At 48.9% G+C, this 27,406-nt stretch overlaps 7 protein-coding genes across 7 annotated transcripts; 2 read left to right on the top strand and 5 right to left on the bottom strand.

The window, feature by feature from the left end:
* Positions 1-1,326: 1,326 nt before the first annotated feature.
* Positions 1,327-6,812, bottom strand: N7466_003055 (transcriptional regulator SIN3; the record flags this gene model as incomplete). The annotated part of the gene is made up of 6 exons (XM_057162452.1): positions 1,327-2,037; positions 2,114-4,219; positions 4,315-5,539; positions 5,618-6,437; positions 6,581-6,645; positions 6,709-6,812. The coding sequence occupies 6 exons, from the start codon at positions 6,810-6,812 to the stop codon at positions 1,327-1,329; spliced, it is 5,031 nt and encodes a 1,676-aa protein (XP_057023567.1).
* A 1,312-nt stretch (positions 6,813-8,124) lies between these two features.
* On the bottom strand, positions 8,125-9,987 carry N7466_003056 (protein phosphatase 2A regulatory subunit CDC55; the record flags this gene model as incomplete). The annotated part of the gene is made up of 5 exons (XM_057162453.1): positions 8,125-8,148; positions 8,211-8,770; positions 8,866-9,696; positions 9,769-9,809; positions 9,944-9,987. The coding sequence occupies 5 exons, from the start codon at positions 9,985-9,987 to the stop codon at positions 8,125-8,127; spliced, it is 1,500 nt and encodes a 499-aa protein (XP_057023568.1).
* Positions 9,988-11,745: 1,758 nt separating this feature from the next.
* On the top strand, positions 11,746-12,999 carry N7466_003057 (uncharacterized protein; the record flags this gene model as incomplete). Its single annotated transcript, XM_057162454.1, has 1 exon — positions 11,746-12,999. One exon carries the CDS (start codon positions 11,746-11,748, stop codon positions 12,997-12,999), a length of 1,254 nt encoding a protein of 417 aa, XP_057023569.1.
* Positions 13,000-13,584: 585 nt separating this feature from the next.
* Positions 13,585-15,601, bottom strand: osm1 (putative fumarate reductase Osm1; the record flags this gene model as incomplete). Its single annotated transcript, XM_057162455.1, has 3 exons — positions 13,585-15,368; positions 15,435-15,503; positions 15,565-15,601. 3 exons carry the CDS (start codon positions 15,599-15,601, stop codon positions 13,585-13,587), a joined length of 1,890 nt encoding a protein of 629 aa, XP_057023570.1.
* Positions 15,602-16,881: 1,280 nt separating this feature from the next.
* On the bottom strand, positions 16,882-18,608 carry N7466_003059 (aldehyde dehydrogenase; the record flags this gene model as incomplete). The annotated part of the gene is made up of 4 exons (XM_057162456.1): positions 16,882-17,026; positions 17,109-17,563; positions 17,671-18,064; positions 18,160-18,608. The coding sequence occupies 4 exons, from the start codon at positions 18,606-18,608 to the stop codon at positions 16,882-16,884; spliced, it is 1,443 nt and encodes a 480-aa protein (XP_057023571.1).
* A 1,527-nt stretch (positions 18,609-20,135) lies between these two features.
* On the top strand, positions 20,136-21,295 carry N7466_003060 (uncharacterized protein; the record flags this gene model as incomplete). The annotated part of the gene is made up of 2 exons (XM_057162457.1): positions 20,136-20,393; positions 20,492-21,295. 2 exons carry the CDS (start codon positions 20,136-20,138, stop codon positions 21,293-21,295), a joined length of 1,062 nt encoding a protein of 353 aa, XP_057023572.1.
* Positions 21,296-23,606: 2,311 nt separating this feature from the next.
* On the bottom strand, positions 23,607-26,276 carry N7466_003061 (glycoside hydrolase family 78 protein; the record flags this gene model as incomplete). The annotated part of the gene is made up of 1 exon (XM_057162458.1): positions 23,607-26,276. One exon carries the CDS (start codon positions 26,274-26,276, stop codon positions 23,607-23,609), a length of 2,670 nt encoding a protein of 889 aa, XP_057023573.1.
* Positions 26,277-27,406: the final 1,130 nt, after the last annotated feature.

Here is a 27,406-nt window from a genome sequence, read left to right on the forward strand (position 1 = left end):
ATGACATCATTAGCCTCCCGGTCAAGATTCGGGAATTATTCGGTGATCTCGGCCCGAAAACTCGCACCTGATGCGTTTGGCCACCCCTGGGCATCCGCTTGACCGAGTAGATCAGTCACCGGTGGATCTTGTTGACTAGTGGGTAAACCGTAGGTCACATGCTCTATATACCAAGGCGTTGAGGCGTCTCTACGAAAAAAAAAAAAAAAAATTCTGACGCTACGCCTGGTCTGCCAATGATTTCTTTCTTCCAATGCCTCATGTCTGATGAAGTCCCGACTCCCACCACTATTTCGTGCCGTGACAACCCCTAAGATTGGAAATTGCAACACTATTCATCTGAAAATACCGCGTAAATATAGATTTTTCACTACGCTGGCAAGAATGCGCTCCTTCTAGCTAACATTCAATTATTTGTGCGATATCTTCCGAAGTTTATTCATATACAATGTTCTCACCCTGGGACGAGGTCCACAGATACTAGGTACATACTGAAGTACATACACTGCTAGTTTAAGGACCAGCTGACCAAGACATCCGTCGTACAAATCCATAAATCCCAGCGCGTACTTCTAGCCATGGAGCTAGATGTAGTCCGTGGTTTAGGTTCCTGGCAGACAGCTAGCTGTATTATGAAGAATTTTGTACGTCGTCACTATTTCGGCCTCTCCAGGCACGTCTATTTCTTTCTCATCCTTGTTCCACTCAAGTTCTATTAAAGCCCAACAAATTTGGCATCACCACAACCAGAACCGTAGTTTTGTCCACACTGCTACTACCGTGTCTTACTCTCCTCAATGTGGCAACTATAGTCTATTTGTGTTACCTTTATGAGTGCATTGCAGATTCTCGGATCTGAATGGATGATCTAATGGGCTTTCTCTGAATACGAGAAGATTCGAAATGATATATGACATTATTCAAATAACATTTCCAAGCTAGAGATCATATCATCGGCGATTCTACTTATTTTTGGAGACTATCTCAGCTGAAACCGAGTCGGAATATCTGCTTCAATTGAACATTGAAAGATTTGATGTCCTGGAACAATTTTTTGGAAACATGAAAGTACGTACTCCATGTCCTTTCGGCTACAAGTAAGAAAAAAGAGAAATCTTGGTGGGAAAACACCACTGTCGTTTTGGTCATTGGGGAAACGATAAAAACAGACCGGTAGAGTAGAAAAGTAGAAAAAGTAGGGTAAAAAGTAAATTTCCTCGTGCGCCGTTTCCTTCTCGCAAGCAGCAAATGCAGCATTACATCTTCCTCCCCATCCACTTCCAAGTCAGCTAATAAAAAAATAAAAACAAATAAACCGATTAACAATTACACCACAGGTTCAGCATCGGCCATCTCAACATCTGCGTTTTCGGTCTTTTCGGCGTTGCTAGGTTCGTCGGCCTCGGTCTTTTCCGTCGGAATTTCGGCCTCGGTGTGCTCCTTCTCCGAGGGAGCCGCAGCACTGGCCTCCTCGGCGGGAGCCGGCGAAACCTTGGCAGTAGGTTCTCCGTCTTCCAGTGTCCCGTTAATCCAGGAGCGGAAGCGCTGATTCGACTCATCGACCTTGTCCTTGCTCAGACCACGTGCCCAGTTGGGGTTGTTGACGAACTTCTCGACGAAGCGATCATGGCGTTTCTCTTTGAGAGTACTCTTCTCCCTGGCCTGGTCTTCTTCGAAGGCCTTTGCGGCCTCGAGATCCTTCATTGATGGTGCGGTAGGGCGCCAGAACCAGTCATGGCTAGGGGGTTGATAAAGAATGGTATAATTGTTGGCGCAGATGCGGATGATCAGGCCGTCATGGTGCTGAAGGCGGCGGTAGAAACGTTCATATTCTTCGTCATCGTCTAGTTTGCCGCGTAGGTTACGCTTCATGAATGGAATACGCATCTCCGAGAAGTGAACGCCTTCGGTTGGGTCACGCATCGAGTAGGCTGTCACATAGTAGGACCAGCGGGCTTCAGAGGACAAGTCGTCATGTTCGAAAGTGGCATCTTCTGTGGTCATCACTTGCACGGTAATGCGGCGATTGGAGGGGAACTGAAACAAAATCATTAGAAGTGTCCTTTGGAAATGCTTACTGGACTGATTTGTGGGGGGGGGGGAGGTAACTCACGTAAGTGACACGGTAGATATCGCCTTCCTTCACCAGCCTCTCAACCTGCTTACGATATTGAATCTCCTGGTGATGGGTAGTCTCCTCCTTTTCGCGCTCCTTGAAGAACAGGTTCGCAATATCCGAGCTGCGGTCGCGGGAATCACCAGTAAAGATGGACGCAACAAACTTGGTAATGGAAGAGAAGATTCTCTCCAGATTGTACAAAAGGTATCCACCTTGCATGTAGAAGCGACGGAGAGTCTCTTCGAGGTGAATCTGATCAATATCACCCCGAATCACCTCTTCGCACATGCGGACAATTTGCTTGTAAAGGTTGGCCTTTGGCTCAACATCGTAGAAGAAATCACTGGGGAATCGATCAATGAGACAAAGCTCATGAGCAGGCTTGGGCAAAAGACCTCGGCGAACTTGTTCGTGGGCACTCTCTTCTTGTTGCTTGATGCGCAACAGACGCGCATAAAGGATCTCATATGTGCGCAAGAAGCAAAGAATGTTCAAGTTGCAGTACATGTGATGCTCGGTCTTCTTGTACTTATCATTTAGAGTGTACTCATGCTCGACATTGAAGTTTCCGTGACCAGGATGCTCCATCCACCTCAGCTCGGCCACGTCAAAGGTATCCTCGGCCTCGGACACAGCTGCAGAAAGAGCGCGTCCAATTTCGGGAGTCGGCTGCTGCTGTTGCTGCTGTTCAGTGCCGGCAACTCCATTCGATTTCTCCTGATTGCTCTTCTCCACACGACGCTCCAAAACCTCACGCAGGAGATCCAGCTTCTGCGTGTTGGGTGCCTTGTGGCTTGCAGCCGACTCCTCTTCTGCGGCAAAATTGTCTTCCAACTCCTCAGGGGGGGTAGCGGCGGTCATGAGTTCATCCATGTAATCATGGAAAGTTTCACGGTCCAGTCCAAAGAAGATGGGAATGAAGTCTTTGACGAAATTGATCAAACGCTGGGGTTCAGCGCCAAAGCCAGAGGTGCTTCGATCAATGTACATGCAGAGCAAGTGTGTGGTGTCTAAGAGGACATCCATATCATCCATCTTCATCTCAGCTTGATAGTTGAGGACCTTGAAGCCAGCCTTACGGCGGTTTTGAGCGTCTTCAAATTTGCCTTGGAGGTCTTGCTGGATGTTCTTCGCAATGAAGAGCTTCTTATCGGTCTGCCGAGTGGCAATGGCCTGGTGGTCAAGACTGCGCCAGTATGCTCGCTGCATCTGCTCACGCCAGACTTTGTCCCACTCACGCTGGCAGGCCTTCCACTCCTCGAGCTTTTGCTTCAAGCGATATAGAACAATAGGAAGTACTTGGCAAGGTCGCTCAAACATGTCATTGATGATCTTCTCACCACGTTGACGGTCGTACACCTTCTTAATGACACGCTGGTAGATAGCCTCACTTTGACCACCAAGACCAGGTGGCAACTTGAAGTTGGCACGTTCACTTTCAGACATGTGCAAGAACTGTTGGCAGATGGGCTCAATGAGTTGAATAGTGCGGGTACAAGCCTCGATGTGGTGATCATAATCGTGACGATCTTCCTCGATGCGGTGAAGAGCATCTTCATAGGTGTTCTTTCGGTGTGCAACAAACCCAGAATCTTCGGACGCCCATGTTGGGTGTGAGGCCCACTCATCGTTCAACACTTCGAAGCAAAGCTGATCACGACCACTGCATGCCTTCTGGCGCTCTCGCTTGGGCAATAGACGGTAGCTGGGACCCAAGGATCGACAGTGAGCAAGATTCACGGTACCAGGCTCTGCCTGTGGCTTGGGGTCGATTGTCTTATCTTCAGGTTCTTCGACATTCATGAAGCGTTTGAACCAACTCATCAGCTCTGCGTTGGAGCCAATGAAGCCTTCCGCACGCTTGACGAGAACGAAACGATCAATGAGATCGTTTGTGTAAAGATTACACAGCTTCAAGAAATCACTGAAGATTTGCTTGTTCGCAATGAACTTCTTGACCCGATCGAAGAAAGCAATCTCTTCTTGACTCGGTGTTGTCAACACAGACGGCGGGAGGGGTTCTGGCAATGCGGGGATCAGGGTGGGAGAAACGTTAGGCATGTCAGCGCCAGAAGGTTTTCCGTGGATGTACTTGGGTCTCTGTAGGATTGTTAATAGGTGAAGCAAACAAAAAAAAGCGCTGAAAAAATATAGGTAAAAAGTAACCAAGATTTAAAAAAAGGGCTAAAACGAACCTTGCTTGCATTGCCAAACTGTGCAGGCTGGCCACGCATCTGAGATTCAGGCAATCTGGCATCAATACCAGAAGGCCCTGATACAGAAGACCCAGCAACACCTGGACCTGCCCCTCTGCGCTTCTTGTTCTCCTTGCCAGAATCCTTGACATTAAAGTTGCCCAGTGGTGGCATATTCTTCATATCACGGTTCGAGGACTGAGAAGGAATGCCCATAGATTCACCGCCACGCATGTTACTGATAGGAATGGACTCCTCGGCAAGACGAGCTGCGGCCTGTTGCTTGGCATGGGCTGCAGACTCTGGCAAAAATTGCTTAAAGTCCTCCAGCAGATCTGGAGCAGTATTGAACAACTGAGTAACCTGTGCGTACACATCTTGAATGGGTTTTGACTCCCGCTGATATGTCTGCAGTATTTCCAAGAACTGTTTATAAATCTCTGGCGCTTGTGAAAAGCGGTTCTTGATCTTGTTCACATAGCTTATGGCATGATTGAATTCCACGGGTCCACGCTTGTTCAAATCAGCATGGCCGCCTTGAAGCATACCGCCAACCCCAGCCAAGTTGCTCATTGGCTGAGTAAGGCTGGCATTTGGACCAGCGCCTGAAACTTGCATCAAACCAGGTCTACCCATACCTGAAGCAGCTGAGGCAGCACCTTGAAGCTGTGCAACTCCACGGTGATCTTGTTGATGCGATAGAGCCGCGGCGGCACCTTGAGCCTCTTGGCTTTGGTAACCATAGTGATGATCGTGGGGAGGACCTTGGCCATCTGGGTACATACTTGGACCACCCAGCATTCGGGATCCGGGAGAGTAAGATCCAGGGACGCCTTGCTGCTGAGCCTGCTGTTGAGTCTGCTGTTGCTGCTGCTGTTGAGCCTGCTGCTGTTGTTGTTGATGCTGCTGGGCCTGCTGCTGCTGCTGCTGCTGTTGAGTTTGTTGCCAACCTGGACGGGACTGATCGTAGTAATCAGGCCGACCGGGCGGGCCAAGGCTACTTGAAGAGACCTGATCATTGATATTCTCCAAAGGACGTCCTGCACGGGGCATACTCAAAGTGTTGGTTCCCGATGGAGTTGTCACTCGAATCGCATCAGGGTTGTCTTCAGTACCACATTCAATACGATATCCGGGAGGGAGGAAGGTATTGAAACCCTGGATCAGTGCAGGATGACCATTGAAAAGGGTGGAGACCCGTTGGATAACTCCGGGAGTGTCAATTCTAAATCAAAACACAAACAATAAGTCAGGCAAAGAACAATCAGACCAAAAAAAAAAGTTATGACGACGGGGAACTCACGCTTGACTCTTGAAGTCTTTCATTATATCCAGAAATCGGTTGTAGACATCGGGCTGGTCCACAAATCGAACTTTGACTTGATCCAGGTAGCTAAGGGCATCCTGCGCGGCGGTAATGGATGTTAGGATCATGTAATTGAGGGGAGGGTTTGTTCCTAGATGTTCCAGTGGAAGACTTGCATTCAAAATAGGTTGCTGGCCTTGTGCGAGAGCAGCAACATTTCCGGGGATCTGTTGAGCTGCTCCATTGTATCCTCCCATCATCGGGGGTCCACCGGGGTGCTGCATGTATGAACGAGGAGTACCTTCGTGCGGCATTTGCGGACCGAAGAGACTGGCGGGACCACCGGAAGCTTGTACACTACCTTGAGGGCCATTGTTCGGGTTTGCGCCTAGATTTGAGAGGAGACCATTGGGACCGTGAATGGAATTCTGGACCTTCGAAGCCACGGGTTGGTGAAGGGGGATGGAACCTGGGTGGCTTTGGACGGGATGATGTTCGCGTTGACGTTCCATCTGCTGACGTTCCATTTGTTCGCGTTCGCGCTGCTCGCGCTCTCGGTGGACCATCTCTTCCTGACGCTGGCGCTCAATGAGATCCCTCTCTCTGGAGTCCCGCTCGCGTTCGCGGTTCAGAGATTGTGGGGACGCATGCTGCATCGCTTGCCCAATTCCAGGCAAAGAGTGACCAGATCCATGGGAAGGACCAGGGCCATGTTGTCCATATGCGGAAGATTGGTGTGGAGCGCCATGGGTTTGGCTTAATTCTGCTAGGCCTGGGAGAGAATGACCGCCAGATTGACCAGCGGGGTGATAAGGTCCTGTATTATGGCGGCGCACAATGGTCAGTCTTATAAGGCTCGCAGCAGGACTCTTTTGAGGGTACGGGGTTTGTTGTCAGGTCTGTAGGGGGGAAGGCGTGTATGAGTGAGCGACGGGGGAGAAGAGAGAAAAAAAAGCTAACCGGCAGGAGGAGGGAGGACAGGTCCGGAGGACTGCGAAGCTGGGCCTTGTTGGGGAGGATTTTGGCTACCAGGTGATAACAAGATATTAGCTTTGTACAATGTTCAACATGCGCCGATTTATACGTACCCAAAAGACCCCAAGGGTCGAGGCTGTTGATTCATCTGATCCATGCCAGGGTGCGACGGAGGCCCACCACCAGAGGAGTGCCAGCTATCGTTCCCAGAGTTCATGATCAGACCATGAACTCCAACACAATAAGTTGAAAAGGTGTCTTGAAAGACTAAACAAAGAATGAGGTTGCGAAGAGGGTAAGGACTTTGGGGGGTGGGTGGAGAGGGCGGTCCCGAGGTGAGCTCCAACTCTGAGAGAGATTGCGTTTCTCCGGTTGTGATTTCGGTAGGGAGAAGAAATCCACGACACTCAGATCGTGGGCATGTCAAAGCATGACCGGCCTGAGAAAGTAAAGCAGTTGAAGATATGAAAGACTTTGTAACAGATGACGAGGTGCCAGGTGGATAAGGGACAGGATTGTGATTGCGCGCGACCGATCGCGGGCTCTCTCCAGTGGAGGGTTTCCTGACCGACTCCCGCTAACCCAATTGCAGTTTAGCTGATGCTGTCACGGGCCGTAGTTCTTCCGGGTAGTCAAAACAGTATTTTATGGGTTATCTGGGGCAATCACCGCTATTGACCGACCTAAATTTATTTCTTTACAGTAATAATACCGTAACTTTCCTCGGAATCTTTCAGGCCGCCTTCGTCATCGCCTGCAATGACCGGCAGAAAAATCCGGAGCAAAACTGTAGCATAAATTGCGTATGCAATGTGTGTGCAGTCATAAAAGGGGTAGGGTGAAACAGGAGCAAAGTCGAACAAGAGTAAACATGGGTTGCATCGAGGATAGATATTTAATAGAGGGTTAAGAATTCGCAAATAATAGAAGCTTCTGGGCTCAGCATACAGCAGGAAACTTCCAGCACTTGAGGGCTCTTATCCTACGGCAACGTTGTGATGTAGGGCATTATTCAAAACTCATCCCGAACATTTGAAATCTTCATCTTGTCCGCTGTAGGCTTGCCTGTACAGTTGATATATTGCAAGACTCGGAACTAAGGCTTACCTATTTACACTCCTACATCATGGATTTATTGATTGCCCTAAAAAGGCTTAACATTCTCTATCTTGAAGCTCCTCCAAACAACACCTCAAGGTACCTAATAAGAAACTGCATACAACCCAGATGAGGGCGAAAAAAAAGGCTCGACGGAAACAGAAAACAGAGAACCAAGGGCGTTGTAGAGTCGGGTATGTTGATTCCAGTAAAAGGTGTGAACGGATTCGAGATTATGGAACCTGTGGCTTGCTGCTATGGGCCATGATTTTGTTCATTTTGTTGTGTCCTCCCTTTTTTTTTCTTTCTTTCGTCCCCCTTCCCTTTGTCAGTTCATCAAGATTTCTACCCCAGCTAACCCAACCCCTTTCCTCAAGATGCGCTCCTGTTCTGCGGAAGAGAAATGTTTATGATCCTGGTGCTGAAAGCAGTTACAGTGCGGAAAAGACGAAAAGCTAGAGGAAGTTAACAAAAAAAATTCTCCGAAACTGCCATAGGTGGAAGTGTGTGAACTCACATTGTTTGTGGCGGCAATCGCAATACTATCCTCGAAGGGGTGCCAGCTCATGTGCAGGATCTTCTTGTTAAAGTCGATCTGGTCGGCATCGGTTTCCTTCTTCATACGGCTACCAGGACCAGCAGGGCTTCCTGATCGCGATCCAGCCTTCTTTCCACCCTTGTTCATTGGTGTGGGGACGCCAACCTTCTTCGCCTTGAAGGCTGACTTGTCTGCCTGGAGGACAATCTCCGTATCCTTCTGCTCCTCTGTAGGATATATCATGAAGTTATTGTTATAACTGCCGGTCATCACATTCTCTGCGTCGCCCGAAAATACCACCTCGAACTTGTCGAAGATGCTATCGTTTTCGTAGGTATCGCAGAGACGTGGTCGCAGGTGCTCGTGAATAGGGATGGTCTTGACAGGTTGACGTTCCATGTTGACATCCCAAATCTTCACAGTCAAGTAGTCCCTCGACACGATGTACCGGCCGTCATGTGAAAAGCGAACGTCGGAAATAGAAGATATGATCTCGGAGAAGAAAGAACGCGAAGAAGCATCCTCTTCTTGTTCGAACACTATCAAGAAAAAAAGATAAGCCGAGTCAGTAAAATCCGAACAAAAAAAGCCTTTTCTCTAGAAAAAGACAGGAGTATAGGGTAAAACAACATACGCTTAGAATGTTCATCACAAAGGGCCCGCTGCCGCATATCGGCAAGCTTAATGGTACCCTTCGAACTAGCATACATGAACCAGTTACAGCTCACAGGGTGGAATTCGGCCGCTGTAATGACTTCGGTCAATTCTTCCATGTTTGCTGGTTTGATATCAACAATGTTGAAGCTTTGATCCTGGATGTTCAAGTTCCACAAATTAACCCGAAGGTCGTCACTGCTGATAAAAGTTTCGCCATCACTGTTCACGGAGATGCTATTAATATGGTATGCATGAGCATTAGCATATGTTCTCCGAGGAACCGCTGCCACAACGGTATCATGGTGTGTCAAGCGGGGTAGCTTCAATGCAGAGGCATGCTTGAAAGTACCCCGGGGAGCTCGAGGCAAACCACCCGTTGGGGCAGGGGGAGTCATCTCATTGGATAGATTGTTCTCAGCGACCACTTTCAACGACTTGTCAAACACCTTCCATAGCTTTATGGTCTTGTCGTTGGTCGAAAGAAGGAAGTGTGAAGCATTCTGACGCCGACACCATTTAATCTTGTTGATTTTCTCTTCAATCTCTAACGATTTGAGGTAATCAAATTCTGGCTCGTGCGATTGGAACTCGGTGTGGAACTTATACTCGCAGGTTTTTTTCTGTTCAGAAAGGAATTTTTTTTTAGCATGAGAAATAGGCCCGCCCGAGGGGGTGGAAAACAGGGATTCGCGCGCAAAGCCGGAACTCACCGTTTCGTTTCGTTCGAACAGAACTACTCGTCCTCCCTTGTCTCCTGTAGCCAAATAGTTTCCAGTATGATCAAATTCGACGGTCGAGATAATGTCGGCTGTTTGAGGGGGAAATGGAAGATATCAGTCAGCCAATGAGCTCCGGTGACTCAACGCAGGCGCAACGGTACCTTCTGTGATATCCTCTACATCACCTTTATCACCAAAGCATCTATTAACGATATGTCAGCCATTGTACCCGAGTCCTGAAGGGGGAAGAGTGATGAGATAAAGTCTCCGCCGGGTGACAGGCCCGGTGAATATATTTCTCTTCATTGGAGAAAGCGGGGAGGGGAGGAGACTCACTGTGTGAACTTCCAGGTTGGTGTTCCTGGATCTCTGTCTACCATCTTTTCGTTCTAGGATGTCCCTTGATGGTTGATCTGGACAAGGGTTCGGGATGCAGGCACGGGTTGGGCGAAGAGAAAAAGCAAGCCAAACGGTTAGGCTTCCGATAGCTTCTATTGTGAATGCAAATGGATCGGTGGATTCGGAATGATCTCGCCGACAAGGCGGAACCGGTCGGACAAATTAGTATCGCAAGTATCGAGGGACAGCGAGCGAAGAGAGTGGCGAAGCTCCACGCTTAACGTGCGGGCGAGGGGCCGATGACGAAGTGTGCGGAAAGAGGGGGAATGTGAATCTGATCGGGAATACGGTCAAAGGCGGGAAAGACCGTGTATCACCTCGCCAAGTTTTTGGGGGGGGATTAAGACAGGCGTGGAGGTTGCGGGATGTGTAGGAGGAAGAGAGTTGAATGGTTTTGGAGGGGGAACGATCCGCTTGTGTTATGGACCCGCAGAGCTTGAGAGGGGATCATTGAAGATCTGAACAAGCCTTAATGTTCGAGAATTGGGGATAAAAATCCAGTATATCATAGAATAAAGTGGTCCATTCAAAACCTTTTGCTTCCTTCTTTCCTTCTTTCCTTTGATTATTTTTTATTATTTTTCTAGATTAAATGAAAGGAGAATAAAACACGGAGGAGAGAGAAGAAAAAAAAGAGGGGAGCGGTGGTGGCAGCTCTTCTCCCACCGCTACAACCGGATTTTGTCTGGGGAATTTTATATGGCTTAAAAGATTGGCTCTACGTCTAACGCGCATTTCAATTTTGTCTCAATATCTGCAAGAATCGACCAGTTCACTCGAAACTGAAGGAGAGAGAGAAAAAAGAGAGAGAAGTGCTCATTTTCTCTCTTGCTTGAGTATCCGATACCAAATGCTGACATCAACACTATTCAGTGACTGTAACATTGCCCGAAGCAGGCACGGATCACTGGGCAAAGAAATCGGGCGCAAATTTTGACAATACCAATCAATTGCTCCGGTGGTCAGATCTGGCTGCAAATCTATAGGGCTTACATTTGAAAATGCTTTCCTGGAAGCTGCAGAGTGTCCCTGTCCCGCCTCTGTCGTCATTCTCAAGTGCTGTCGGGCCAGAGTATGGAAAGCTCGTATATAATACGCCTACAATCTGGGTACTGCCTAGAAACGTAGTTCTGTATTTAAGTATTACTAGTATATAGTAGCTATCTATCCCAAGAAGCAAGACCACGGGTACATTGTTTGATATATCATTACATATCCGGATCAACTGGAGACTTCCAACGGACCAGTTGACATCTGGAGCCTGATATATATAACCGTGCATCGACATACATACACAAACATCAAATACCAACATTGAGCACCAGAAACATCAACATTGAACATTTGAATGATTTTCAGCCAGACATCTTGTCTGCTTACACATAATTGAAAATACGTAGGTAGCAGGAATAAAAAATTGGCATCTTGAAATATTTGAAATCCATCTACCCAAACCACCGGGCAGGTGGGCATCAAAAGCCGCTATTTCACATGCCCAGGTGCTTCCCTTCCTACTTTGTCCGCCCGAGGGCTGCGATTCCCCGAGTTGGAACCTGGCAATTCCGTTCATCCACATCCAGTAATTCACCTTAAAATGTCCCAAACCCCATTGAATTTGAATACACTCTTTTGGAATATTGAACATACCTACTACCTACTACATGGTAACTAATCTGGCAAAACCCACCATTCCCCCCGATTGACCTGACCCCTCCTCCTCAAACACCCCCTCAGCCACCATGTCCGACGCGGGCGTACCCCGCATGTTCTCCGAAACGACTAACAACACCAACACAAATACCACACAACCAAACACAGGCACAGACCCAAATTCCACAGCCAAACCCCCACAAACAAATACCCAGCCCTCCCTAGCGCGCCGTATCCAAACCTCCGCCAAAGACGCCGCTCGCACCTTCGTCCCCCAAGGCCCATCCAGCAACGCCGCCCAAACCCTCTCCAACGCAACAAATGCAAAAACCGGTCCATCCTCATCCCACGCAAGCGCAGGGTCCTCAGCGCAGGAAATACTGGGATCTACAAGTAGACCGGGGCCCAGCGAACGCGCTCGCGGCGAAGCATTTCGCGCAAGCGGAGTCGGACCAGATACAAATACCAGCTTACGGGCACAGGGCGGCTTCGAGCTTCCCGCCCTAAGCGCAGAGGAGTTCGAACGCGGAGCTGGCTCTGAACACGAACACGAACACGGATATGGACACGGACAAGAGCCCGGGATCGAGAACTCGTTCTCCTCAGCTGGACCCGGTTCTCGCGATAGTCGCGAGGATCTGCAGTCCTCGACGGGCAACTGGAAGGGCAAGCGGCGGGCTTGGGATCCGGTGCAGGTGGAGTATACGAGCGCGTGGGAGCGCGCTCAAGCGGATACAAACGCACATTCGACCACGCATGCAAATATGAATATGAATGCAGCGGACGGCGCAGCGGTGGTATCGCTTCTATCCGACACGTCCTTTGACGCGAACTTCGGGGGTGCATATGGAGACGAGGACGCGTATGGCGCGGGTGTAGATCTAGATCCGCATGCCGCGCCTCCGCCTCTAACGGCTGGTGAGATCCAGATGCTGGAATCTTTTCGACGGGAGATCGCGCGGGAAGAGGGGGGCGTCGAGGGTGTAGCGAAATCGGCACAGCTTTCGTCTTTCAGTCTGGTGCCTGATATCGATGCATTTCTTCAGGAGAATGATCCGGCGGCGTATGCACGGACAGCTGCTGTACCGAGCACCGAGCATACAAGGTCGAAGGGATACGCGTCGACGCCTTTGCGGGACGCTGTGCTCTCGAAGCTTCCGGGTGCGGAAGACTGGGTTGGTGTGCATGAGCGGTATCATGATGAGGTTTGGGGGTATCTGAGGCCTGCGTTGGAGGCTGCTAAAGTGGAGATTGAGGAGAAGGAGACGGCGGGGGATAATGGTGATCGGGATGGACCTGCTGTTCAGCGACTTAAGATGATTTTGAGGCATATGAAGGCTTGAGAATTATGGTAGATTTGTCATAGTAAGAGAGTGTTTATGTAGATTATCTAGAGCTCACTGCGCAGGGCTAAAGTTTGTATCTTGAATATATAGACGTACGAGTCAAATACAACCAGTTGACTTGAAGAACAATTCAATTGTAGTCGTGTAGCGCGCGTTGGTCTAGGCCATTTGACGGGTCCTGTTAATTTTCCGGTAGGTATCGAAATGAGTGGGTGAGGTGTTAGGTATACTACTGGTAGATTCAAATAATACAAGTAATGCATTACTTACCTTCTCCAGGGCTTTTTATGCATATTACTCATACTCTTCTACAAACAAAACAGAACCAAACTGATATAAACCAATCTAATAAGTAGATTCCAATATAAAATGGTATGTTACACGAAGACCATTGAAGACTCAGCAACATCAGAGTCCAGACCTAGTAAAGTGGACCAGATGGACCGATCATGAAGGCATGACATGGAATAAAAAGCAAGGACGCAAGCAAAAAGAACCAACAAGATAAAGAACAAGGGTATGTGAGTCGTGGCAGTCGGAAAAGGAAGAGGGTAGTAAGTTTTCCATCAAGGCAAAAAAAATCTACAGCTCCAGGCTAGGCTTTTGGCCCTTGATACGACCGATAACAGTCTGGGCGGCGTACTTGGGGATGACCTCATCGTCGTGAAGCATAGCAAACTCCTCAGTAGCGTCACGACCCATGAAGTTGTACAAAGCATTGGCACCACCGGGGTGCTCATCAAGCCAGTTAGTCACATCAAGGACGATGCCCTTGACAGCGATCCACAGATCGTCTTTCTTGTTGTGCTTTGCGACTTCCTCCATGGTGTACTCCTTCTCTGGGATCTGGAAGTTGGCAGGGTCGGGCTTGGCGGCCTTGGCTTCCTCGGCGGGAGCAGCAGCGGTGGAAGCAGCAGCAGCAGCAGGGGCAGCAGCCAGGGTGGGAAGGTTGCCACCGGCGGCGGCAGCGCCCCACTCGACGGAGATCTTGCCGGGAGTGGAGGGATCGATGTGAAGGGAGATCTGGCCAAGACGCTGGCTGGCAGAGGAAGAGCCACCGTTGCTGATGAGCTGCTTGAAGAGGTGCTGGCTGGCAGAGTCACCGGCAACACGACCGTAGACGACACAGCCCAGCAGGGAGGAACCACCGAGACGGTTGGCACCGTGGACACCACCGGCCAACTCACCACAAGCGTAGAGACCCTCGAAAGGCTTCTGCTCGGAGTTGAGGACCTGGGCGTGTTCGTTGATCTCGATACCACCCATGGTGAAGTGGAGAACGGGCTCCATCAAAGCGACGTGGAATTCGTCGTCGACGTTGAAGGGCATGTTGTGGAAGAACTTCTTGTTCCAGGGGTCCTTCTTCTTGCCATCGGCGATGAGGTTGTACTCGTCAAAAGTCTTTTGGAGGCCAGCCTCACCACAGCCAATCTCCTTGGCCAACTCCTTGCCGGTCATCTTCTTCATCAAGCCACGGCCAGAGTAGTGACGAGTGTGGAAGTCAAGGACCTTGGAAGCCTTACTGTTGAGCACCAGACGAATGGGCCACTTGCCCTTCTCCTTCTCGATCCACATTTGACCGGAGACGTAATCACGGTGACCCAACTCGTCAGAGAAGCGTTGACCATCGGAGTTGAGCAAAAGACCACCCTCACCACGGAGGGCCTCGGCGGCCAAGAACTTGAACTTGGCACCGGGATCCTTGGGATCCACGAGACCAGTGGGGTGGACCTGGACCTTGTCCATATCAATACCGTTGGCACCAATGGCCATCAACATCTTCTGACCATCACCAGTAGCGTGAGTGCCGTTGGTAGAGGAGAGACCATAAGTATCGGGACGGTGCTTCTGGAGCAGGGAAGTCTCGCTGAAATCAGCAGCGTAACCACCGGTGGCCAAGATGACGATACCATCGACGGATTTTTCCTCACCACCGGTAGTGTAGGTGACACCGGTAACGTGGTTACCAGACTTGTTAACCTTGGTGACGTGGGCCTTCTTCACGATCTGAACACGACCGGGCTCGGCCTCGGCAAGCTCCTCAAGACGCTGCATGAGGGCGTATGTGATGGCCATACCGGGGAACTTGGCATCGTGACCACGGTGAGTACGGGGGTGTGTGTGACCGCCCAATCGAGAAACAAGAGTGAGGTCAAGGTTGAAGACATCCTGCAACCACTCGACGGCAGCGGCGGACTTGTAGGTAAGGACCTTGATGAGGTCGGGGCGGGCCTTGTCACGGGCGGACTTGAGGGTGTCTTCGTAGAATTGCTTGACACTGTCTTGAATACCGAGGTCGGTCTGGGTGCGGGTAAGCGCACCGTTAATGCCGGAAGTAGCCTTGGTAGAGTTGCCACCGAAGAAGGCTGGAAAACGTGGCAATGGTCAGCGTGAGATCGCTTTCAACTCGGAAAAGGACTAATCGATCGTACCTTGCTTATCCAAAACGAGGACGTTGCCACCGTTTAAGTAGACTGTGTGAGCAGCACTGAGGCCAGACACTGGAATGAGGTCAGCGAAAAAGGGATCTCCGCGAAAAGTGTGGGGAAGGGACCAACTTACGACCACCGCCGACCACAATGACTGAAGGGGCTGCCATGTTGGAAGTGATGTGTGGAGAAAGGGGGAGAGGAAAATAAAAAAAAGCGAAGATGAGGGGAAAGAAAAAAGAGAGCGAAAGAGGAATGATAAAATGGTTTTAAAGGGAGCAGAGGGAGCAAATGCCGACAAGAGAGCTATTCCTATCGGCCGAGGTAAAAGCGTGGGGAAAAAGAATGGGGACTTTTTGGATGGGGTCGTGTGGATACCGGGCACTGAGTAATTCAAGTACGCTGAGTTGTTAATATTTCTCTGGGGAACCCGTAGAAAAGTTATGTCTACGACAGTAAAATCCGGGGGAAAGCTGGAAAGAAAATATTTGTCACATGCATATGATTGTCATTCTTGTTTCTAGAGTTGTAGCTTGGGCATTTTCACATGTTCGTGTTCGTCATTGGTTTCGCATGTCTTATGATCAAAGATCAAGAGGGAACATCTAGACTAAACTTCTCTACGGAACACGGTGGATACTGATCTAATTCATGGAGATAGGAGAATAGCTTCATACTCTTTTCCCTATAGTTTCCTCATTCGCTCCATCGCATCGGAAATCTTGAAAGCTCTCATTGTTCCGAGGCTGAGCCTCGGAACAAAGGGACGTGAGCAAAGAGGCCGAGTATGTGGTCCGAGGAGATCGCATGACGATCAGACCATCCGACGCAGCTTAGTGCTTAGATCAAACCATATAAATCAAAAACAAAGGAAGAAAATACAGTAAAGAACGTTGAAATGTAGAATATAAAAAAATACATCTACAGATTGTTCTAAATTTGATACCATAACTCTTACCCCGAACCCAAGAACAGGATAGCGGAATGCGGTAATAGCAATCGCCGCTGAAGTATGACCCGACGGTGATTGGTGGAAGTTCCGCTAAATCCGGGGTTGAAATCACCTGAGAATTACTATTTGTGGGTCGCCATGACATCACCTCTTGATCGGGACTGAAAGTTCAATTGCCGACGGAATTCAATTGTCGACGCTAAACCGGCCCTGAAGTATCTAAAAAAAATGCATAAATGGAGCCCATCGCCAGTCCTTGCGCGTCTAGATGGCAAAATTTTACGAGCGATCCATACGGTGTACCGCTCGGGGGCTGTTGGACCGAGTCTTCTCGGGCTAATGCTCGCCCGAGAACGACCCGATCATTAAGCAGTCGTGTAAATCGGCGAGAGTCCCGAGATCGGGATATTGATGCGCGAATACAGGGTGGACACTAGATCTGAAGAAATTGAATAGGGCAAGGCTTGGTTCCTGGAATTAAAATAGATCCATATGTTTTTAGTCCATCCAAGTGACGCTCTTCGTCACCAAAAACTCATTCAACCCTTCCTCAGCGTTGAATCGACCCCATCCGCTATTCTTAACTCCACCATGCGGTAAAACAGGCTCATCGTGAATCGTCATGCTGTTAATATGCACAGCTCTGGAGAGTGGAAACCAAAATCAGTCAAATCCGCAACATGCAAGGCACATTGGGGTAGTCAAAATAAGAAATCCAAACTTACCCGGATTGGATCCGCTTAGCCATCGCCAATCCCTTGCGTAGATCCTCTGTAAACACCGATGCCGACAGTCCGTACCCGCTCCCATTAGCCAGTCGGATGGCCTCGTTCTCATCTTCAAAAACCATGCACGCTGCCACCGACGCAAACGACTCTTCTTGCCACAGCGACATATCTTCTTTCACTCCACCCAGGATTGAGGGGGCCATGCGAACACCAGAGTCCGAGGGAATATGTGTCTCAGCAGATCCAGAAATAAAGTGCGCACCAGCTGTTACTGCACTGGAAATCAAAGCCTCGACGCGAGCCTTGGATGCCGTATTCACAAGCGTCGGCGGAAGAGAGTCCGCATCTGCGCCCGCACCAGTAGCCAAAGCCGTTTTTAACGCGTCGATAAAAGCAGCTGCAATCGAGGCGTGAATCAATATCCGATCAGTGGCCATACAAATCTGACCCGACTACACCAGAAAAAGAGAGAAGACCAGTTAGATTCCAAAGCCGCAAACTTCCCAGCAAACACCCAAAGGGGAGGGAAAGGGGAGGAACAAAGAACAAGAAAACTCACATTGAGAAAAGCGCCAGCAAGCACACCACCCACAGCAATGCTGATATCAGCATCAGCACAGACAATTGAGCTATTCTTTCCACCCAGCTCCATTAAGCAAGGCTTCAGATTCTGCCCACAGGCGCGTGCAATCCTCCTCCCCACAGCCGTACTCCCAGTGAAATTGACCTTGCGCACAGCCGGATGCTCAATCATGGTGTTGACCACCTCAGCCGCATCCTGCGGGGGACAAGAGATTATATTCAAACATCCAGCGGGGAGACCTGCATCCTCAAAGGCGCGGCCAATGGCCCAGTAACAGCGCGGTGTGAGTTCGGAGGACTTGAGGACCGTGGTATTTCCAGCTGCTAGCGCGCATGCAGCGGAGCGAATACCGAAGACGTAAGGGGCGTTCCTGATGAATCTTAGCATTGTCTCTTGACCCGCATATAGCTCGCAGCAAGTTGTTCAGCCCGACTAGAAAGTAGGGCTGCACCCGTGTATACTCACCACGGCACAATCCCCAGAATAACACCCATTGCTTCCTTGAACACGATCGCACTTTGTCCCTCCGTCTCCACCACAGGCACACTCCCACAGATGGAGGTGATGCGACCGGCCACCTCGCGTAGCATCCGAATGGCGAGTGGGATCACGAACCCCTCTGAAGTGCCAACGTCGGCTCCCATTTCCGTGCGCATGTATTCGGCATTGATTTTGATGCGCTGCTCTAGCAGATCGGCCGTCTTGAGTAGGATATCACGTCTTGCGGTGGGTTTTGTTGTTGACCATTTTGGGAAGGCGGCGTCTGCAGCTTCGACGGCGCGGGTGGCATCTTGCGGGGTAGCAGCTGCGGCGGTCCAGCAGGGTTTGTTGGTGTAGGGGCTGATTACTTCGAAGGTTGTTGGAGAGAATGAAGCTTTGCCGTTTATTAGGAGGGGGACTGAGAATTCGTTCATTTTGTGTTGTGTTTGGGTTGTTTTTTTTTGTTCTGGGGAAGGAGTTGTTGGTGGAAGAGGGATCCAAGCTTAGCTACGGAGTACGATTTACTGATTATTCTGGTCAAGACTGAGACTTGGCCCCACTCTTACATGTGAACTGTAATGGGAGGTTGTGTTGGAGATGGAATTGGAATTGGAGTAGTTGATCGTTTCCTGGAATTGCAAAAGAGAAATCCTGATTGTCCGATTCCACTAACTAGTCGCTACTTAACCGAAAATGGACTGGACCGGACCCATACGAAGCTTTATTGTACGACATTCCAACTGCGATGAGCCCCCTTCTCCTACTAGTACTATAGAGAGGCTGTGATATCTTCAAGGGAATGTCAAAGCCGACATGACATACTACGCAATCCAGTCAATTGACTCTGGTGGCGTTTTAATAATAGATTCAACCAGGGATCGATTCGGGTGAAGAGTTTTTGACAAGCCCCACTATCGGGATCCATACTCACTGCACCTCATTTATTCGAAGCAGACTCCACTAGAATTCTGTACGAGTCACAAAAATTAGATTGTTGGAATCAGTCATCTATTGCTTATATACGGAGCACATTGGCTGTTATGGAGAAAAAGGCAACTGAAATGTAGGTGACGTGCATGGTTTGGTATTCCAACAAGCTTCCATGCATTGGATCGTGCATATTGTGCATATCGCGCCAAGCTCGATAGTTTTGACTTGAACACGGGTTGAGATGGACTATTGATGATCTGCGTGGCAGATCAGTTCAACCGATGCGAAGGAGCTGGAGATGTATAGTGACCAATGCCACTTACATAGACTGAGAACATACAGTAACGCAAGATTTCGGCACCTTATCCACATGGCAACAACCACATATCAATCGGAAAATATCAAAATCTGACTTTGCTTTTCACCCGTTTTATCCCTTTGACAAACATCCGTACCTCCCGAGGTTCTCTTCGCAAATCCATTGGAATTATCATGATTATATCAGATGGCGATCGTAGCGCATTCCTTCCCGATCTGAAGGACCCACACGCCACATTATGGATCCCCTGAACGGGGTCTACACAAGATTCAAGAAAACAGAAGAAAACATGTGTCACTCCAACTCCAGACCGCTGCAGCCTTCCCTTTGTGGTTATGATAGACAGCGCTAACTCGGCGAACCAGAGAATCTTTCTCGCATACACACGCCAGAGCTTAATCATTTTACAATGGAATTCGCGCACTGCTTTTTGCGTCTATTTGTACTGTACGCACAATCTGCCTATGATCGCCCAGGGGCCATGGGGTCAATCTAATTCGCCCGTTTTCCAGGGTTTCTCAATTGGCTTGATCTTGTGTGACCTTATATTTGTGGAGGGGTGTCAGACGTTGTTTTCTTCCCCAGGAGACAGACATTCTTTTTTTTTTTTTTCGATCTCCCCTCCACCCAGCTCTTTCTTTCAATCTTTGGTGTTTTTTGTTGTTTTTTTCTTATTTTTCCTCTATATTTTGAGAGTTAGCTCTTCTTCATCATGGGTGCTAGTGCGAGAGGTCTACAGATGATCGAGATCGTTTCGGTCTTGGTAGCTCTATGTTTTGTTTGTGTGGTATTGCGCGTGGTGGCGCGGTTACGTCGCAGAGTTGGCTTCGGTGTCGATGATTATCTTAGCATCGTGTCCATGGTGCTGATGCTGGCCATGCTAGTGGAGTTGATTTTATGGTGTACAATAGGTGGGAACGGTGCACATGTCAAAACACTAGACGAGGAGACAATCGAAAACTACTACAAGGTATGCTTTTTCTATACATTAGTATCCATATCCCTCAACATTGGAATATTGGAACCTTGGAAAAGGCCTGAATAAAGTGTCTAACATAACCTGCACAGATCTTCCTCGCCAACCAATTCACATACTTCGTCCTCTGCCCCTCAATCAAAATCTCCATCATCTGCTTCTATCGCCGCGTCTTCACAACACCCAGATTCCAACAATATACCTTTGCCCTCAACTGCCTCATCGCCGCCTGGGGCACCGGAATCTTCCTCGCCTGTGCCGGCCAATGCCAACCCTTGAACGCGTATTGGAACAAATCCATAGCCGGCCACTGCTTCAACGCCAACCTCTTCTTCATCGTCAACCAAGCCTTCAACGTCCTAATGGACTTTGTCATCCTCGTCCTCCCCGTGCCAATGATCTGGAACCTCCACCGGGCATGGCAAGATAAGCTCGCCTTGAACGGTGTCTTTGCCATCGGCGCATTCGTCTGCTTCGCAAGCATATACCGGATTGTCGTCCTATTCTGGATCAGCCCCGTGGACCCGACTTACACGGTCTACCAGGCTACCCTGTGGACACACATTGAGCCCTCTGTCGGGTTGATCTGCTCCTGTCTCCCCATCGTGCGAGGACTGTTCCCTGCATTCAAGTTGAAGAACCGATCCAATCGCAGCACAGCGCCTTACTATATTAATACGGATATTACCAATTCGCATGCTTTGTCCAAGGCCAGTCCTCTCTCTCCTGACCCGGAGTACTTGAAGATGCAGTCGGCTATTTATGCTGGGGGCCAGGAAACGAATATGAAGAGAAATTGGCTAGGGGATGAACTTGGGATCCAAGTCCAGACCGATATTGCTATTACCCCTGATAATGATTCGACTACTGCTTTGAACTTGCCATCGCATAGCTGATCTGAGCTGCTTTTGTTATGCTGATATGACTTGATGACCTTTCAATCCTTTCTATGATAGTGGTTATGAAAGCCTGGTTGGCTTTGACCGTTTCCATGGCATTTGGTGCCTGTGTACTGGTGTTCTCTTGGAAATCCTGCTCGCAGTCCAAGCAATGGAAGGATTCAAACGTTTCCTCCCATTAACCATATCATGCTGTCATTCCAAAATTTCTTTATGTTTCTGTGGCTTTGCCGCTGATTCCACCATTCTTGTATACTGGCACAACCTATACTTCCTTTTCTTATATATCGAGCTTGCAACACAAAGATTGATGATACCCTGCCGTTTGCATGATATTTTCCATGGAGGCCGTGACTCCTCAATTCCATGTGCACTTGTATTGAAGCTCAAACCGGTCCTCGCAACGCCCTCTCTTTTAAATAGCAACTTGAATTGATTTATACGCCTTTAGATGGAAGAATTATGAGCATCGAAACAAACCGTATATCTTTTCTGCTCCGGGCCTCCTGATCATCACAGAGAACATCTGGCTTCCCACTCCACCAAGTTCTGTGTAATTCAGTTCCACTTCTTCAACCATCACCCACCCCCTGAGTTCGAGACAGACCTTGGAGGAGTGAAAGTATTTGTGCAAGCCGAATAGGACGTGCCGGACAAGGGAGAGACCTAGAAGAGAAAAAAACGAGTACCTCCGTCAGCAAATTGCTGGTGAGTTCTTCCACTCATCATGACGATATAAAGGGGGCAAGTGAGTAAGGGGACGTTGACCCTAACTAAAAATATAAAAAAAAAACGCGTGCGGGTCAAGAGGTCCCGAACCTGAAGGGCAAGCAGCCTGGACTTTACCGTCCAGCTGAAGCGGCAACACCAACGATCCAGTGGAGGGTTTTGGGCAATCGCTAGAGTTCTCACCTGAAGATTGTGAAGAGAAGAACAAAAGTCGTAAAAGTAGGCAGATCACCTAGGATCCAACCTGGTTAAGCAGCATTGGGGCCTTGTTCCATTGTCAGATATGCCTGGAAAACAATTCGTGTATCTTGATTCTAAGAGAGATCAGGTAAATTACCCTGGCCCTGTGATTCTGGGATCGTTGTGCAACCATAAAGTTAGTTAGCCCTTGTTGTTTTCTGATGTTGATAAGTTCCAGACTTACCAATGTGTTCCTACATAGGAAGGCAGCTGTCCATCTCCCACTTCGGATCCATCTAGCCCCGCAAGTAACATAAGGTAAAAAGGACATGCCTTATAAGAGAGACCTAGAAAGAAAAAAAACGAGTACCTCCGTCAGCAAATTGCTGCTGAGTTCTTCCACTCATCCTGACGATATAAAGGGGGTAGATGAGTATGGGAGCGTTGACCCTAACTAAAAAATATAAAAAGGAAGCGCGTGCGGGTCAAGAGGCCCCGGATCGAAGGGCAAGCAACCTGGACTTTACCGTCCAGCTGAAGCGGCAACACCAACGATCCAGTGGAGGGTTTTGGGGAAATCGCTAGAGTTCTCACCTGAAGAAGAGACAAGCATAATCAGAGATACCATAGGAGTAGGAGATGTCGAATAAGAGAGACCTATAAAGAAACATGTACCTCCGTCAGCAAATTGCTGGTGAGTTCTTCCACTCATCCTGACGATGTAAAGGGGGGAGGTGAGTACGGAGGCGTTGACCCTAACTAAGAATAAGGACGAACGCGTGCGGGTCAAGATGCCTCGGACCTGAAGGGCAAGCAGCCTGGACTTTACCGTCCAGCTGAAGCGGCAACACCAACGATCCTGTGGAGGATTTTGGGGAAATCGCTAGAGTTCTCACCTTAAGATTTTCAAAGAGATAGACAAAAGTCGCGTGGCATGAGAGGCAGAGGCATCCTGGAATCAATAGGATGGAAGGAGGAAAATAAAAAAAGAAGAAAGAAGGAAGGGGGACGAAGGGAAGGAAGGATGGAGGAGGATGGAAGAGAAGAAGAAGAAGAAAAAATAATGATAAGAAGTTGAAGTTGAAGTTGAAGAGTAAGACTGAATTGTGGGGAAGAGGAGAAAAAAGAAGAGGAAGATTGGGAAGGGAAGAGCAAAGTATTTATACCAAAAATCTGGGAGAGCGCGAGGTACTACTTTCCCTAATTGGGAAAAGGGAGACATGTCAATCGACGAAGTCATTGTTTCCATTGACGGAGGTAACTTTCTCCTGTTTCATACTGGCACCCCTCTCCTCCGACACCCAAACCGAATACAAAGGCAAACACTCTTGATTCCCAATCTATACTAGTAGCATTAAATCCAAAAACAGGAAAAATCCCCAAAGTTACTAGTACGAGCTTAGACAAAGGAGTCCTCCGGATGAAACATGGGAGGAACCAGCGCCTTTGGCGGCCATCCAACTCGGGTATCAAACGGCGTCGAAAAGGAGTATTGTCCAGATCCAACCGAAATCTCCTCTTTCGGCTCACCAGGGAGCACGATTCTCGCTTTCGAATTCGGCGGCACGATAACCTCCAACTTAAAACACTGATCCACAATCACCCACCTGCACTCCAACCGGCCATAAGCAGTTTCATAAGCAGCTTCGGCAGAGGCGACTGTACCCCCCGGAATAGGCTTAACAAGGACCTCTTTCCAACCGGGCTCCAGTGGACTAATACCTGCCAAAGTGCTATGTAACCAATTAACAATAGACCCAAGTGCATAGTGATTGAAGCTCGTCATTTCTCCAGGATTGATACTCCCATCAGCACGCATACTATCCCAACGCTCCCAGATTGTTGTGGCACCCATCGTAATAGGATACATCCAAGATGGGCAAGACTTTTCTTGGAGCATCCTATACGCCAGCTGCGGATATCCGGCCTTCGTGAGCGCATGAGTGATGATAGGAGTACCAGCAAAACCAGTCGAGACTTGGAAGCTGGATTTCCGCACTGATCGGGCGAGACGGGATCCTGCAGTAGTGATCTGAGTAGGATCATCAAGAAGGTCGAATACAATAACGAGTGCGAGGGCTGTCTGGGTATCACCGACTAGTAGACCATTGGGAGAGACGTATTTATCCTGGAAACGGGATTTAAGTGTATGGTAGTCTGCCTCGTAGCGTGCTGCGTCGGACTTTTCATCGATGGTCTCACTAATATATGCAAGAGTGCGTGTCACATGAACAAGATATGCGTCTGCGACGAGCGTCCCGTCTGTGCGTGAGTTACCTGGGTTTTCGGGCGGTGCGGTGGGATCGAGCCAATCTCCGAGCTGGAACAGGGTTTCTTCCCACAGACTATCCGGGCCGCGAAGGACACCTTTGTCGAGCCATGCCTTCATGCTAGGGTATTGACGGCGGAGAATTTCGGTATCTCCATAGCTTTTGTAGAGAGTCCATGGAAGGAGGACAGTGACGTCGTCCCAGATGGCTTGTGGGAATGTCGGCCACAAGGCTTCGGGGATGACATTCGGGATGACGAAAGGCGGAATGCCGTGGTCGTGAGCCAATTGTTCTGCTGAAAGATCTTTGAGCCAGTCGCCGAGCATACCGCCCGTGTTATATAGGAAGCTGGCAGAAGGTGCAAAGACTTGAATGTCACCTGTCCAGCCAAGGCGCTCATCTCGTTGCGGGCAGTCAGTGGGGAGGCTCAGAAAATTTCCGCGCATCGACCAGGTGGCGTTTTCATGAAGTTTATTGATCATATCATGTGAGCAATTAAACCATCCAGTCCGGTGAAGATCGGTGTGCATGACCTCGGCAACGAGGTTGTCAAGAGTAGGGGTCCAGCCATCGATTTGGACGTATCGAAAACCGTGGAAGGTGAATCGGGGTGCCCAGTCGTGGATTTCGCGACCAGCAGAGATGATGGTATCCTTACACTTGGCAATGCGAAGCGGACGTATACCCAGTTCTTGGTTCTCAAGAACCTCGGCGTGGACAAGTGTTACGGCTTGGTCAGTTGGAACGAGAGAAGGAATTCGTACTCGACCAACAAGGTTCTGACCGAAATCGACGATTGTCTTTCCAGATGGTGTTTTGATAATCTCTACGGGCTTCAGAGTTTCTGTAACCCTTACCGGGGGCGCATTGGGCGCGACAAGTTCTGTCTTTGGGAAGTCGGTCTCGCGCACATGATCCCAGGAAGTCTCGTGGTTGAACGGCAAGTCATTCCATCCTTCTTGTTCTTCACGAGCATCATACATTTCTCCATCGTAAATCTCGCTGGTGATGAGGGCCGATGCGTGACATTTCCACGACGCATCGGAGATGATGGACATCTTTTCCTGTTCATAATTGATCTCCAGTTGGGCAATTAAAGCCATTTCGTCGCCGTAGATAAAGCGTTGGCCACCAAGAAATCCCAAGCGAGTGGCATACCATCCTTCGGCAAGTTCGACTGCAATGACATTCTCTTCATTGACTTGCAGCAATGGTGCTACGTCGAAACACTCGTAGTTAAGCCGATGATGGTAACTAGTCCATCCCGGTGCCATGAAATGATCCCCAACTGAGACACCGTTTATATAAGCCTGAAACACACCCAGAACGGTTATATAAAGACGGGCGTCTTGCAACACGGATGACGAGAGCTTAAATGTCTTCCGGAATCGGAGTGGCCTTAAAGGCCCCTCGGGCTGCTTAGTAGGACTGGTAATTGCGTGTGCAATCCAATCTTGAGGCGCTAGCAGACCACACTCAACCGTTGTCCAGTTCGACCATTCTGTTGGCTCGTTGCTAGGACCACCATGCGATCGTACCCGAACCTGGACTGATTCGCGAGACAGGAGAGGTTGGCTGGGCCAGGGCACGAGTACAGAGTGTGATGCTTCGACGCGATAAGACTCGGGACTTGAATTGTGGCGCTTGATGTCGATTTCGTATGCTTTCTGTTCCCAGTTAGGAATTGTAGTTTTGGAGGCTCCAAACTTCCACGAGATGCGGGGGCTGGGGATCCCGATGCCTAGTCCTGTGGCATGTTGTTCAAAGGACACTGATGTGATTGTTGGATGCGTGGACATATTGACGACGATATGAATGAGCAACCTTGGGAGGAAGTAAGTTTCAGTTCTTTCATGGTCATTGTTCAGGTATAATGTTCGGGATAAAAGATGCCGAAGCACTTGCCCCGCATCCGAAATGCGAAGTTTACCCGAATCAGACACAGAAAATAATCAAGGGGTTTCAAGTCACTCTGTTTGAATACGGGCGACTCTGACTGAGATTCTTATTATGGAAAATAAGGTCTCAAAATCAGCCACAGTAGCCGACAGGCTATAAAGAGAGTATAGAGTCTACTAGTAGACAGTGGATGTTTGCGTAATAATAGGCGAATAGCAAATACAGCAATCCCAGACACTGTAGACTCCAGTATTGATACTGTATCTTCTTTCGAAGTATTCATGTATGCGACAGTCTAGCACAAATAGTTATCAGATCCTATACTATCTGAAATCTACTACTCCGTACAATTGTGCTTGAAGTCTAGAATTATTTCTTTTTCGGTGACATCACTGCATTTGATAGATGCCACCAGAAGATGAACGGTGGTTAAAATTTCCTTGACTACGGGAGAACTTCGGATAATAATCAAGGCAATAACCCTTGACCATCCGCTTTACCGGATTAACCCCCATCTACCCCCATCCCCGGATTACCCCAGATTTGGCTGTGCAGCACTTGTGGGGATGATTGTCGCAATGGAGGTGTTGATCTATATCATCTTTGTAAGTAGACATCCATGAATGGAGTACTTGATTTTCGAATACTTGTTTTCATAACGGAAATCCTCGGGATGTTTCTAACAGGGGGTATACGTAGTCAGGGGGAAGGTTTTCAGCTTAAAAAAAACTTTTTTTTGCTTTGTATCTTCCTTCCCCTCAAATCTTCAAATCCCGATCCTGTTTGCCCACCTCCGCATTTTTCGGGTTCTTCTAGCCGCTGGACTAGCCTCTTGCAAGAATGCACACATGGTGCCACGCAAATCTCTTGGTTCATCTGTTTATGCCGATGGCGAACCCTGAAAATCAAAGATAAATAAACGCCTCCATACCCCTCGAGGAATTGAACATCCCTGCAGTTAGCGAGCCCAGCTTATCCCATCCCATTTTATCTCAGCAGGGTCATTCTTTCTATACAGACCCACAAGATC

This window comes from Penicillium verhagenii, assembly GCF_028828195.1.
Source record: "Penicillium verhagenii strain IBT 33310 chromosome Unknown utg000004l_segment0_segment0, whole genome shotgun sequence".
In the NCBI taxonomy this organism is placed as follows: Eukaryota; Fungi; Ascomycota; class Eurotiomycetes; order Eurotiales; family Aspergillaceae; genus Penicillium; species Penicillium verhagenii.